The sequence below is a fragment of the Cherax quadricarinatus genome, chromosome 85, assembly GCF_038502225.1.
Source record: "Cherax quadricarinatus isolate ZL_2023a chromosome 85, ASM3850222v1, whole genome shotgun sequence".
Taxonomy (NCBI): Eukaryota; Metazoa; Arthropoda; class Malacostraca; order Decapoda; family Parastacidae; genus Cherax; species Cherax quadricarinatus.
Window position 1 is genome coordinate 4,610,785 of NC_091376.1, and position 14,729 is coordinate 4,625,513.

Genomic DNA, 14,729 nt, shown 5'->3' on the forward strand with positions numbered 1-14,729 from the left:
ATTACTGTTAGTACTGTATGTGAAACTGAGACCCAACCCCAGGATACATTGTATACACTGATCTGAAAGTTTGTCAGTCAAAGTGATTATAAAAATTAGAATCTGTATGCTTTTTCCAATAAAGTAGAGGCCTCCATGGAAACAATGTCCAGCAGAATGCATTTGTTGGATGTCTGGTCAATAATGAACTTTAATAGCAATGTGTTTAACAAGGGCAAGCTGATGGAACTCCTCAAAAAGTCAATCAGATAGGTTCATAAAATTATCTTAAATATTGACTGTAACATAACCTGCTCAATTACACACTTTCTTAAAAATATCAGTATAATTTTAATTTATGAGTCTTACCAAGAGTGAAAATAAAAGGATAAACAAGAAGAATCAGCAACAAGAAACATGTTCCCAAGGACAATAACAGTTGTGTTGCATTCACTGTGAACTGGATGCTAATATAGGTCATGTAGTATAGTTAATATGCTGACTACACATATACTGAAACCAGCTTATAATGTTTCCATCAAAAATTCATAATCATACACCAAAAAAAAAATTTATATTTTAAAGTTACTGTTCCTTCATTCTAACATTGTTCATTAACACTGTAGGGTGACAATTTGATCCCTACAGAAAGTATGAAACAATGGCATAGATCTTTCAGCTATAAAAGCTTGAATTCAATAATATGAAATCAAGACTGAGCAGTTGGTAAACAGGGTTCATCTAAGACAATGAGCCAGCTTTAGGTCTCTTATTTTTACAACTTCTACAATATTATAAACTGCCCACCACAGGGGTAGCAAGGTTCACATCACTTCTCAAGGGAATCAGCATACCCTTGTGACCTGTTCAAAGCAATCTGTGTGTGTAATTACATAAGGCATAATTCTAAAACATGTTCTTCCCACCACCAGTAAGTTGCTGAGGTATGCAGATGATGTTCTGATGATTGTGGCCTTCTAATGAAAACCCTGAAGACTTTTCTCCCTGGACTGAACAGCTTGGTTCCGTCACATTTACTACTGAAAATAAACAAAGGGAAATTCTCCCATTTATAGATTTCCAGATCTACAGAGAAGCCAGACAGTTCAAAGTAAAAAACACACATTTTCTTTCATGTTTTTGACAACCTTGTAAATTTGCAGCACAAAACTTCTGGATAATGAAATTAGAGAAAACTATGAAGTAACTGATAAACCCTAATACCTAGACTGGATGATCAACTATGATGTCAACAATACTAAGTAATGGTCTAGAGGTCAAAATCCAAGGGTGAACATGCACAAAACATCTCTTGCCTCCTACAATGTTTGAATAACCTTACAAATACTGCTTTTAAAAAGAGCAATACAATAACAAATACCCCAAAATCTTCCTCAGGCTAAGTAATTACCTACTAGCAGCTACAGAAGCAAAGCTAAGCTCATGGCATCCATCTTTGGTAACTAGTCTAGTGTAAAATTTTAAAGCAGGACTTGCTACCTCTACTTAAAAACTACTAGATAATCTTTCACTCTTTGTAAAGAAAGTCTTTCATGAGTCATTTCAGTAGCTCTTCTTGTTTAGTACATAGATAAATATATAACATTCAAGTGTTGTAATGCCCTTATATACACACTAGGCAGATAAGGAAGTGCTGAAGAATTCAGACTCTAAAAGCATAAATATTCTACTAGAACAGTCCAAGATTCTACTGCTCTGTTTTTCTTTTACAAAACACAATATATATTAACTGACACTTGGCTATAGACATTTCCACAGATATTCTTTTATGGTAAATATCAAAGAATATGCTTTCATAAAATATTTTTTATATACAGTTTACTGTAGGTTCAAGTATATTCACACTAGATAATTTCATAATGTACATCAGATTAGATAATATTAACAGGGACACCATAAATCCCCCTAGTGGAGACTGTGCTAAGTGTAACACAATCGTGGACAAGTAGTACATAGTATTGCAAAGAAAATATTTAATAAATTAAAAAAATACATAGATGTTTGTGTACAGATTAAAAAAAATAATTATGCCTATCATTTTGGTACAGTAATAGCCCGATTTTCATCCTTAATCCATTCCAGAAGGCTGGCCGAAATCCAAAATGGATGAAAACTGAAGTAATATTACCCATAAGAAATAATGTAAATTCAATTAATCCATTCCAGACACCCACAAATATTAACAAAAAATACATTTTGTAGAGAATAACTATATTTTACATACAGAAAACAAGGAGAAATAAAAATAAATGAATAATTTTAATGGATAAATGAACATTTAAATCACTTTTACCTTTATTGAAGAGACTTGTTGGCATATGGAAGATGGTGAGGAGGGGAGAGGAAGGAGAGGTTATTGTTTGGAAGAGGCATTCCCCTCCATAAGGACTTCAGGTATCAAAGCCCTATCCAGGGTTACTGCTCTTCTTTGTCTGTTACTGGCACAAGGACCAGCTTGAGAGTCACTGGACCATGCTAACATGGTTTGCAACAGTTTTGTTAGGGTGATATTTCTCCATCAACTCTTCCACATCCTATTTAATGTGGCCCAGAGCCGAGAATTGTAAACAAAATTGTTATGTACGTATTAAGAGCGGTGACTGGGCCAGACGCAGATTCATACAGTTTTCTCTAATGCTGGACCAGAGAAAATGTAATGTTTTCCTTCTGCCTGGCTAGCACACTTCCATAGCATATAAACACTGCATGTTTATATGCTATGTAACATGTTTCTTTTGTAATTTTGAAGATAATATCAAAGATGGATTAATGAAAATGTCTATATTAATGTAGAATAAGACATTTAATGTGCCCAAGAGTGAGTCACAAATGTATGAGTGGCCAAGGTGGATGTGTCTGATACGGACGATTTCTAAGTGGATGTACGAAACCCAGGGTAAAATTTCGCCGAAAAAAGTGGTCGAAATCCAAATTGTAAGATTTCCACACCGGGGCTCCACTGTAAGCGCTGAACAGCCCAAATGGGTATAAAGCTTTTTACTACTAAACATAATGGATAATGACCAACAGAAAATTTTTCACTAGCTTTGTTATAAAACATTTGCCTAATTAGGTAAATACATTTTTGTAGTTTTATCAAGTTATCTATAAATAGTGTTAGCTTTAGATCAGTGTGGCATGGTTGACAAACTGCTCATAATTTGTATTTACTGTATGTTCAACCATCTACTTATCTGACCTAACCAGAGGTGGTGTCCATCAGGTTTCCCATTTCTTTTTAAATCTTAAAATTTTAATTTCATTTGTACCTTTATCTAGGGATAATGTCTGTCATCAAATTGAAAAATGTATTCTACAGTTCAGAGGATTATTTGAATTGTGATGTCCATGTACTTCTGGCAAGGTGGTTATTGAGTAAACAATAATGAATGTACAGTGGTACCTCGGGATACGAACTTAATTTGTTCCAGAAGGCTGTTCGAGTTCAGATAATACCGAACAAATTTGTTCCCATAAGGAATAATGTAATTTAGATTAATTTGCTTCAGACCCCCAAAAATGCACTGCACTTACAAAAGCACTTACATAAATACACTTACATAACTGTTCAAGTTTTGAGCTGTTTGTATCCTGAGGTACCACTGTATTTCTTTCATTAGGTCATCTTACCTTCACAAGAAATGGCTATGGTAAACTTTTTTTTTAGTAGATAAGATTTATTCAGATTTTTAACCTGGGGAGGATTAACCACCCAGGATTAACCAAGAAAGTCAGTGTGTCATTGAAAACTCTCTCTCTTATTTCCACTACGGTCTTTCAATCTTGTCCCCCACCTGGCTGGGGATTGAACCACAAACACTCAGTATGTGAGGCGAGTTTTCTGCCAACCAAGCAAGACTGGGATATTTCTCAAAATCTGAGTTAAATTAGATAACAGAAATGATATTACAGTATCAATTAATTTGTTAGGCATTTGTTTTAGTTCAGCTTGGCTTGGTTGGTAAATCATGTGTTTTTACAGATTTATTACAACTCAACAGGTTTCGGATCTAGGTATAGTGTATAACCTACTTCTATTATCTATTTGTAACTACAAAAGTAAAACTCAGCTGGTGGTATCCCATGTTCAGTATTTAATTTATTGTGCCATGAGTGAATTTGTTTCCTCTTGAAAACTTCTTTGTTTTGATAATATGTTCTTGTAATTAGGTAAACACTGCAGTACAATCTTTACTGCAATGTTTTATCCATAACTGGATCTTTATCACACTTGATAAAGTTCAGTCATGGATGAAACATCATAATAAATATTTCACTGCAAACACAGTGTCAGCTTATGCCTTCGTTCATCCAATATTTTTTACATCTGAAGAGTCATGAACCATGATTGTTGACACAGTGTTCTTTATCTCACTTTTTCTTTTCACTGGGTTTATCTTACACTCTCTTCCAACCCTTCATCACTAGCTCTATGTTCATTTCTCACAGTTTCAGCAAATTTCTCAATCAATATTTTTTTTTTTTTTTTTTCAACAAGTCGGCCGTCTCCCACCGAGGCAGGGTGACCCAAAAAAGAAAGAAAATCCCCAAAAAGAAAATACTTTCATCATCATTCAACACTTTCACCACACTTGCACATTATCACTGTTTTTGCAGAGGTGCTCAGAATACAACAGTTTAGAAGCATACACATATAAAGATACACAACATATCCCTCCAAACTGCCAATATCCCAAACCCCTCCTTTAAAGTGCAGGCATTGTACTTCCCATTTCCAGGACTCAAGTCCGACTATATAAAAATATAAATATTATTCAGGTTAATTTAGGTTAGGTTTAATTAGGTTGAAGTGTTGTCTATTAATAAAAATTAATCAATTACAACAAACCACAATGCCAATAAATGAAATATTACACAGAGGTGATAAAAGTTTTGAATCTCAAACTGAAAACAGACTCAATGAATGTACACTAAAATGCACCATCAGATAATCTCTGTTAAAGGCTTGTGAACATTCATTCATTTGGTTGCCTTAGCAACAGTTGAATCCTGACTATTATTAAGGGGATGAGCTGTTCTTCCAAAGCTCTCACTCCAATACGATGATGTAGTTGCAAGTTGAAAATGGTACAAAATACCAAGAAGTTGACGATTAAGACATGTGCAACAGTTGGGTATCTACTGTTGAAACGTTTCGCCAACATGGTAGGCTTCATCAGTCAAATACAGCCTCTCCTCACTTAGCGACGTAGTCGTTTACCGACAACTTGGACTTATGACGGGCTCTCTGACCAGTATGCATACCTAAATAATGTATATTAGTGCTGATTTCCTCTACAGGTTTCCCTCCACATTCGTGAGGGTTAGGGGATCAAGAACCTCGTGAATGTTGAAAAATCGCGAATGTTTGGTGCACAAATATATTGTAGGGAAATATAATAATAGCATTTACTTAGCCTAACAATACTGCTACCTTAACCTACTGAAACATGAACTAATCATAAAACACATGAAAACATTGTAAAATATTGTGCCAGCCCTTTTGGTAAAGAAGGTGAGAAAAACTATGGAATTCAAGAAAGAACTCGTAGCAGAGTACCAAAGTGGAGGAGGAAGAGAGAGGGGAGAATGTGCCTTCTTCAGTGATTCAATGATATGTATGATACTAAAGCAGCATGAGCTGATAAAGGCTACAGCGTCAGCCAGCGATAAAGTGTGGCAAGTAAGTTAAGCAATCGATAGAAAATGAACAGCACGAACTAACTCCTCCAATGTTGTTGGACGTATATAGGGCTAATGAGAACAACGTCGCCTCTGCTGGCCTTCACCACCACTTTGCATGGCTTATGCTCTCAGTGGCCCTTATACACCCAACAACACAACACCACTTGTTATTAATATTGTTATTAATATTAATAACAAGTGGCTATTATTGTTATTAATATTAATAACAAGTGGTTATTACTGTTATTAATATTGTTTATTATGTCATTAGATCAATTGTGATAGATAAATAAGCCAGAGAGTTGATATTAGTGTCATACTGAAGGACTATCTTGTCCTGCCTCCAAACAAACTCTGCTGCCACCACAATTCCTAACATATGTAATGACATATTTTAACCCTTTGACTGTCGCAAGCCATTTCTGAAACTGTCATTCTATGTAGAAAAATACTATTCGAAAAATAAAAAAAATATTTTTTCTTACCAAAATGTTAGGATTATTCTGCTGAGTGTTTTAGTCATAAAAAATTTTTTGTGATCATTACTTACCGAGATACAGAGGTGTCAAGTTGGCAGAAAATGAGCCACACATGGCAACAGCAGCGAATGCCGCTTGCCCCGTAAACTTTTTTTTACTCCCATTTGAAGGTTTCTTGCTTTTTCCACTACTTAATTTTTTCAGGTAACTTATGAGGCCTGTGAGACCAAAGTAAAGTGCAATGTACATATATATACCCATTGTATACAACACAATAAGCGCACAAACATAATTACCAATATATTGTTTACGAAACTTGTTTAAACAAATACATACAAAATTTTTGTTATTACTATTGTTCTATAATATATATACAAATGTACAGTACTAGACATGTTCCTAGAAGTTCTGCAGCTTGTGGAACTCTTTGAAACATGGTTTCATACACAATGGTGTTTTACACTCCTCACACATAAAACGAGTGTCTCTGTGTTAATTTTTCTTTTGTATGTGCGCTTACAAAACACCTCGTCTGAGCAGTTTTCTTCAAATTAGTAGCAGACAGTTGTGTTAGGTAGTTATCCTAGGTAAATGGTCCTGTGTCATCATTCCCTCTTACCTACCTACCTATCTTTCTTTATTCCTTCTTTCCTTCCTTCCTTCTGGTTTCTATAATGTATATACACATATATAATCACTGGACACCTTCATAGAACTGCTATTATCTTCAGGGAGGGAGGGAGGGAGGGAGGGAGGGAGAGAGAGAGAGAGAGAGAGAGAGAGAGAGAGAGAGAGAGAGAGAGAGAGAGAGAGAGAGAGAGAGTGTGAGAGAGAGTGTGAGAGAGTGTGAGTGTGAGAGAGAGTGTGAGTGTGAGAGAGTGTGAGAGAGTGTGAGAGAGAGTGTGAGAGTGTGTGAGAGAGTGTGAGAGAGTGTGAGAGTGTGAGAGAGAGTGTGAGAGTGTGAGAGAGAGTGTGAGAGTGTGAGAGAGTGTGAGAGTGTGAGAGAGTGTGAGAGTGTGAGAGAGTGTGAGAGAGAGTGTGAGAGAGTGAGAGAGAGTGTGAGAGAGAGTGTGAGAGAGAGTGTGAGAGTGAGTGTGAGAGTGAGTGTGAGTGTGTGTGTGAGTGTGTGTGTGAGTGTGAGTGTGTGTGAGTGTGTGTGAGTGTGAGTATGTGTGAGTGTGTGAGTGTGTGTGTGTGTGTGTGTGTGTGTGTGTGTGTATTCACCTAGTTGTACTCACCTAGTTGAGGTTGCGGGGGTCGAGTCCGAGCTCCTGGCCCCGCCTCTTCACTGATCGCTACTAGGTCACTCTCCCTGAGCCGTGAGCTTTATCATACCTCTGCTTAAAGCTATGTATGGATCCTGCCTCCACTACATTGCTTCCCAAACCATTCCACTTACTGACTACTCTGTGGCTGAAGAAATACTTCCTAACATCCCTGTGATTCATCTGTGTCTTCAGCTTCCAACTGTGTCCCCTTGTTACTGCGTCCAATCTCTGGAACATCCTGTCTTTGTGTGTGTGTGTGTGTGTGTGTGTGTGTGTGTGTGTGTGTGTGTGTGTACTCACCTAATTGTGGTTGCAGGGGTCGAGACTCAGCTCCTGGCCCTGCCTCTTCACTGATCGCTACTGGATCCTCTCTCTCTCTGCTTCCTGAGCTTTGTCATACCTCTTCTTAAAACTATGTATGGTTCCTGCCTCCACTACTTCACTTGCTAGGCTATTCCACTTGCTGACAACTCTATGACTGAAGAAATACTTCCTAACGTCCCTGTGACTCGTCTGAGTCTTCAGCTTCCAGTTGTGACCCCTTGTCCCTGTGTCCCCTCTCTGGAACATCCTATCTCTGTACACCTTGTCTATTCCCCGCAGTATCTTGTATGTCGTTATCATGTCTCCCCTGACCCTTCTGTCCTCCAGTGTCGTCAGTCCGATTTCCCTTAACCTTTCCTCGTACGACATTCCCTTGAGCTCTGGGACTAGCCTTGTTGCAAACCTTTGTACTTTCTCTAACCTCTTGACGTGCTTGACCAGGTGTGGGTTCCAGACTGGTGCTGCATACTCCAGTATGGGCCTAACATACACAGTGTACAGTGTCTTGAACAATTCCTTATTAAGGTATCGGAACTCTATTCTCAGGTTTGCCAGGCGCCCGTATGCTGCAGCGGTTATTTGGTTGATGTGTGCCTCCGGTGATGTGCTCGGTGTTATGGTCACCCCAAGGTCTTTCTCCCTGAGTGAGGTCTGTAGTCTTTGTCCACCTAGCCTATACTCTGTCTGCGGTCTTCTTTGCCCCTCCCCAATCTTCATGACTTTGCATTTGGCTGGATTGAATTCGAGAAGCCAGTTACTGGACCACATGTCCAGCCTCTCCAGGTCTCTTTGCAGTCCTGCCTCATCCTCATCCGATTTAATTCTTCTCATCAACTTCACGTCATCTGCGAACAGGGACACTTCAGAGTCTATTCCTTCCATCATGTCGTTCACATATATCAAAAATAGCACTGGTCCTAGAACTGACCCCTGTGGGACCCCGCTCGTAACAGGCGCCCACTGTGATACCTCTTCACGTACCATGACTCGTTGTTGCCTCCTTGTCAGGTATTCCCTTATCCATTGCAGCGCCCTTCCTTTTACGTGTGCCTGATCCTCCAGCTTCTGCACTAATCTCTTGTGGGGAACTGTGTCAAAGGCCTTCCTGCAGTCTAGGAAAACGCAATCTACCCACCCCTCTCTCTCGTGTCTTACTTCTGTTACCTTGTCATAAAACTCCAGGAGGTTTGTGATACAAGATTTGCCTTCCATGAACCCATGCTGGTTTTCATTTATAATCTTGTTCCTTTCCAGGTGTTCGACCACTCTCCTCCTGATAATCTTCTCCATGACTTTGCACACAATACATGTCAGAGACACAGGTCTGTAGTTTAGTACCTCGTTTCTGTTTCCTTTCTTAAATATGGGGACTACATTAGCTGTCTTCCATTTCTCAGGTAGTTGCCCAGTTTCAAGGGATGTGTTGAAGATTGTGGTTAGAGGCACACACAGCATCTCTGCTCCTTCTCTAAGGACCCATGGGGAGATGTCCGGTCCCATCGCCTTTGAGGTGTCAAGGTCACTTAAGAGCTTCTTCACCTCCTCCTCAGTTGTTCGTATGTCATCCAACACTTGTTGGTATATTCCCTCTTGATGTTCCCTTCTGTGCTGTCTTCCCACAGCCCTTCCTGTCTCTACTGTAAAAACTTCCTTAAATCTCCTGTTCAGCTCCTCACATACCTCCTGATCATTTCTTGTGAGTTCTCCACCTTCTGTCCTTAATCTGATCACCTGGTCTTTGACTGTTGTCTTCCTCCTGACGTGGCTATACAACAGTTTCGGGTCAGTCTTGATTCTCGATGCTATGTCATTTTCATACTGTCGCTGGGCCTCCCTCCTTACCTGTGCGTACTCATTCCTGGCTCTGCGACTGATCTCCCTATTTTCGTGTGTTCTCTGCCTTCTGTACTTTTTCCATTCTCTATTGCATTTTGTTTTTGCCTCCTTACACCGTCGGGTAAACCAGGGGCTCGTTCTGGTCTTCCCGTTGTTACTGTTGCCCTTGGGAATGAACCTTTCCACTGCTTCCTTGCATTTTGTTGCTACATATTCCATCATTTCATTTACTGGCTTTCCTGCCAGTTCTCTGTCCCACTGGACCTCCCGCAGGAAGTTCTTCAACCCTATGTAGTCCCCTCTTTTATAGTCAGGCTTTTCCCATTCTACTCCTGTTATTCTCTCCACTTGCAGCTCTACTATGTATTCAAAGCACAGAACCACGTGGTCGCTAGCTCCTAGGGGACTCTCATACTTGATGTCCTCAATGTCTGAGCTGCCCAGGGTGAACACAAGGTCCAATCTTGCTGGTTCATCCTCCCCTCTCACTGTGGTAGTGTCCTTAACATGTTGGTGCATGAGGTTTTCCAGCACCACGTCCAACATCCTGGCTCTCCATGTTTCGGGACCCCCATGTGGCTCCAGGTTTTCCCAGTCAATCTCCCTGTGGTTGAAATCCCCCATAACCAGCAACTTTGCTCTGCTGGAGTGAGCTCTTCTTGCCACCTCAGCAAGTGTCCACCATTGCTCTGTTGCTCTCTTCATATTCCTCTCTTGGCCTCCTGCAGTTCTGTGGTGGATTATACATCACTGCAATGACCACTTTGTGTTCCCCAGACTGAAGTGTACCTGCTATGTAGTCTCTTTCTCCCGTCTCATCTATTCCTTCCATTTTCTCGAATTTCCATCTGTTTTTTACGAGCAGAGCAACCCCACCTCCCCCCCTGCCCCTTCTATCTTTCCTCATGATCTGGTATCCTGGTGGGAAGATTGCATCTGTTATTGTCTCCATGAGTTTTGTTTCTGTAACTGCTATGATGTCTGGGGACTTCTCATTGATTCTTTCTTGCCATTCCTCATGTTTATTCGTTAATCCATCTGCATTTGTGTACCAAACCTTCAACTTCTGTTCTAATACTGTAACTGTGGTGCAGGGGGTGGAAACAGAGGGATCGGTGTGTGATGGTTGGTTTGGATTGTTCAGTTGTCTTGGGGGTGTCGTGGCTGGAGTCCTTCTGCAGGTGTTTCTGGGGGGTGCGCTTGTCCTTCCATTTGATCCTGGGTTATTCTGCTCTCCTTTTTCATTTCCTCCCATTTCTCCTTTCGTTTTTGAACTCTCTCTTTCATTGTCTTCCTTTCGTCCTGTGTTCTGTCTCGGTCGAGGTACACACTCAGGAACTCCTGCTTGCCTCTCAGCCGTGCTTTCTCCTGCAGGATCATGGTTCGGGTTGATTCTGCCTTGAAAATTACTTTGAGAGGCCGATTCCTTTTCTTTGTGAACCACCCAATTCTCCGAAAATTTGCCACCTGAGTCATGTCTCCCTCGCCTATCATCTTCATGATATCTTCAATCGCTTTTTTCTCCTCCTGCTTTCTTTCATCATAAGTTTCCCCTTTAGCTTCGTCTAGCCCATAGACAAACACGGATCTCTCCCTTTCCACCTCCCACTGTGACTCCCATTGCATCCTCTGATGTGTTTTAGTTCCTTCCCGTGGAGTGTTCCTTCCTTCAGTCCCTTCCCTAGTTATGGCCCCTATGCTTCTTGGTTTATCCTTCCTGCTCACCTGCTCCTGGCCCCCACAGGTATCTGGTAAGGTCCTTGCACATGTCCTAGTTCCTTCAATGTCTTCCAACCTCTCTTTCTGTCCTAGTGTGCTCCCTGTCTTTGTTTTGGCCCCATGTGGGTTTGACAGGACCTCTGCATACAGTTTAGTTTCCATGCTTCCTTCGGACCTGTTGTCTGTGTTCGATGTAGCCATTGCCAATGCTACTTCCGTAATATCTTTGTCTCTGTGCTGTTTCAGATGTTTCAGCTCCTCTTCTAATCTCTCTATCTTGATTTCTGCTGCTGTGGCCTGTTGCTTCCACCTTCTGCATTCTGCTGCTAACCTCTCTTCCATCTTCCTTTCCAGCTCATCTAGTCACCTTCCCCAGTCTTCCTCCCTTTTTTGAGCTCTACCTCCCATTCCTCCCTCTCAGATTCGTCCTTGGAGCCCCTTGTCCTCATCCTGGTTAGGGGGAGGGGAATAGATGGTTAGGAGAGGGGATGGATGGTTGTGGGGGAGGGGGAGGATGGTTATTGGAGGGGTAGAGATAGTTGGGGAGGGAGTTAGATGGTTTGGGGGAGAGAGGGGATGGATGGTTATGGGGGAGGGGGAGGATGGTTATTGGAGGGAGGGAGGTAGTTGGGGGGGGGTTAGACGGTTTGGGGAGGGGTTAGGTGGTTTGGGGGAAGGGTAGGTGGCTAAGGTGAGGTGGTTAGGGAAGGGGTGGTACGTGTTTGTGTCAAGTGGTGGAGGGTGTGTGTGTGTGTGTGTGTGTGTGTGTGTGTGTGTGTGTGTGTGTGTGTGTGTGTGTGTGTGTATGTGTGTGTGTGTGTGTGTGTGTGTGTGTGTGTGTGTGTGTGTGTGTGTGTGTGTGTGTGTGTGTGTGTGTGTGTGTGTATGTATGTGTGTGTATGTGTGTGTGTGTGTGTGTGTGTGTGTGTGTGTGTGTGTGTGTGTGTGTGTGTGTGTGTGTGTGTGTGTGTGTGTGTGTGTGTGTGCATGTGTGTGTGTGCGTGTGTGTGTGGTGTGTGTGTGGTGTGTGTGTGGTGTGTGTGTGGTGTGTGTGTGGTGTGTGTGTGTGGTGTGTGTGTGTGGTATGTGTTGTGGTGTGTGTGTGTGTGTGTGTATGTGTGTGTGTGTGTGTGTGTGTGTGTGTGTGTGTGTGTGTGTGTGTGTGTGTGTGTGTGTGTGTGTGTGTGTGTGTGTGTGTGTGTGTGTGTGTGTGTGTGTGTGTGTGTGTGTGTGTGTGTGTGTGTTAGTTACCATTTGGTCCTAGGCACATGTCGATTAGACACTAGGCCTGTGTGTGTGTGTGTGTGTGTGTGTGTGTGTGTGTGTGTGTGTGTGTGTGTGTGTGTGTGTGTGTGTGTGTGTGTGTGTGTGTGTGTGTGTGTTTGTGTGTGTGTGTCTGTGTGTGTGTGTTTGTGTGTGTGTGTCTGTGTGTCTGTGTGTGTGTGTCTGTGTGTGTGTGTGTGTGTGTCTGTGTGTGTGTCTGTGTGTGTGTGTCTGTGTGTGTGTGTCTGTGTGTGTGTGTCTGTGTGTGTGTCTGTGTGTGTGTGTGTGTGTGTACTCACCTAGTTGAGGTTGCGGGGGTCGAGTCCGAGCTCCTGGCCCCGCCTCTTCACTGATCGCTACTAGGTCACTCTCCCTGAGCCGTGAGCTTTATCATACCTCTGCTTAAAGCTATGTATGGATCCTGCCTCCACTACATCGCTTCCCAAACTATTCCACTTACTGACTACTCTGTGGCTGAAGAAATACTTCCTAACATCCCTGTGATTCATCTGTGTCTTCAGCTTCCAACTGTGTCCCCTTGTTACTGTGTCCAATCTCTGGAACATCCTGTCTTTGTCCACCTTGTCAATTCCTCTCAGTATTTTGTATGTCGTTATCATGTCCCCCCTATCTCTCCTGTCCTCCAGTGTCGTCAGGTTGATTTCCCTTAACCTCTCCTCGTAGGACATACCTCTTAGCTCTGGGACTAGTCTTGTTGCAAACCTTTGCACTTTCTCTAGTTTCTTCACGTGCTTGGCTAGGTGTGGGTTCCAAACTGGTGCCGCATACTCCAATATGGGCCTAACATACACGGTGTACAGGGTCCTGAATGATTCCTTATTAAGATGTCGGAATGCTGTTCTGAGGTTTGCTAGACGCCCATATGCTGCAGCAGTTATTTGGTTGATGTGCGCTTCAGGAGATGTGCCTGGTGTTATACTCACCCCAAGATCTTTTTCCTTGAGTGAGGTTTGTAGTCTCTGACCCCCTAGACTGTACTCCGTCTGCGGCCTTCTTTGCCCTTCCCCAATCTTCATGACTTTGCACTTGGTGGGATTGAACTCCAGGAGCCAATTACTGGACCAGGTCTGCAGCCTGCCCAGATCCCTTTGTAGTTCTGCCTGGTCTTCGATCGAGTGAATTCTTCTCATCAACTTCACGTCATCTGCAAACAGAGACACCTCAGAGTCTATTCCTTCCGTCATGTCGTTCACAAATACCAGAAACAGCACTGGTCCTAGGACTGACCCCTGCGGGACCCCACTGGTCACAGGTGCCCACTCTGACACCTCGCCACGTACCATGACTCGCTGCTGTCTTCCTGACAAGTATTCCCTGATCCATTGTAGTGCCTTCCCTGTTATCCCTGCTTGGTCCTCCAGTTTTTGCACCAATCTCTTGTGTGGAACTGTGTCAAACGCCTTCTTGCAGTCCAAGAAAATGCAATCCACCCACCCCTCTCTCTCTTGTCTTACTGCTGTCACCATGTCATAGAACTCCAGTAGGTTTGTGACACAGGATTTCCCGTCCCTGAAACCATGTTGGCTGCTGTTGATGAGATCATTCCTTTCTAGGTGTTCCACCACTCTTCTCCTGATAATCTTCTCCATGATTTTGCATACTATACATGTCAGTGACACTGGTCTGTAGTTTAATGCTTCATGTCTGTCTCCTTTTTTAAAGATTGGGACTACATTTGCTGTCTTCCATGCCTCAGGCAATCTCCCTGTTTCGATAGATGTATTGAATATTGTTGTTAGGGGTACACATAGCGCCTCTGCTCCCTCTCTCAATACCCATGGGGAGATGTTGTCTGGCCCCATTGCCTTTGAGGTATCTAGCTCACTCAGAAGCCTCTTCACTTCTTCCTCGGTTGTGTGCACTGTGTCCAGCACTTGGTGGTGTGCCCCACCTCTCCGTCTTTCTGGAGTCCCTTCTGTCTCCTCTGTGAACACTTCTTTGAATCTCTTGTTGAGTTCTTCACATACTTCATGGTCATTTCTTGTTGTCTCTCCTCCTTCCTTCCTTAGCCTGATTACCTGGTCCTTGACTGTTGTTTTCCTCCTGATGTGGCTGTACAACAGTTTCGGGTCAGATTTGGCTTTCGCTGCTATGTCATTTTCATATTGTCTTTGGGCCTCCCTTCTTATCTGTG

At 42.3% G+C, this 14,729-nt stretch overlaps 1 protein-coding gene across 18 annotated transcripts in view; it reads right to left on the minus strand.

Moving 5' to 3' along the window:
* l(1)G0196 (inositol hexakisphosphate and diphosphoinositol-pentakisphosphate kinase) overlaps positions 1-14,729 on the minus strand; it is a 1,071,245-nt gene that overhangs the window by 361,276 nt on the left and 695,240 nt on the right. For 14 of the 18 annotated variants that reach the window (XM_070103279.1, XM_070103273.1, XM_070103280.1 and 11 more), the window contains one exon: positions 906-1,019. The exons of 3 other annotated variants lie outside the window; for them this stretch is intronic. In XM_070103279.1, coding sequence (XP_069959380.1) covers positions 906-1,019 — 114 coding nt within the window. The remainder of the gene's footprint in view (positions 1-905; positions 1,020-14,729) is intronic. One more of the 18 variants, XM_070103272.1, reaches the window with a different exon arrangement.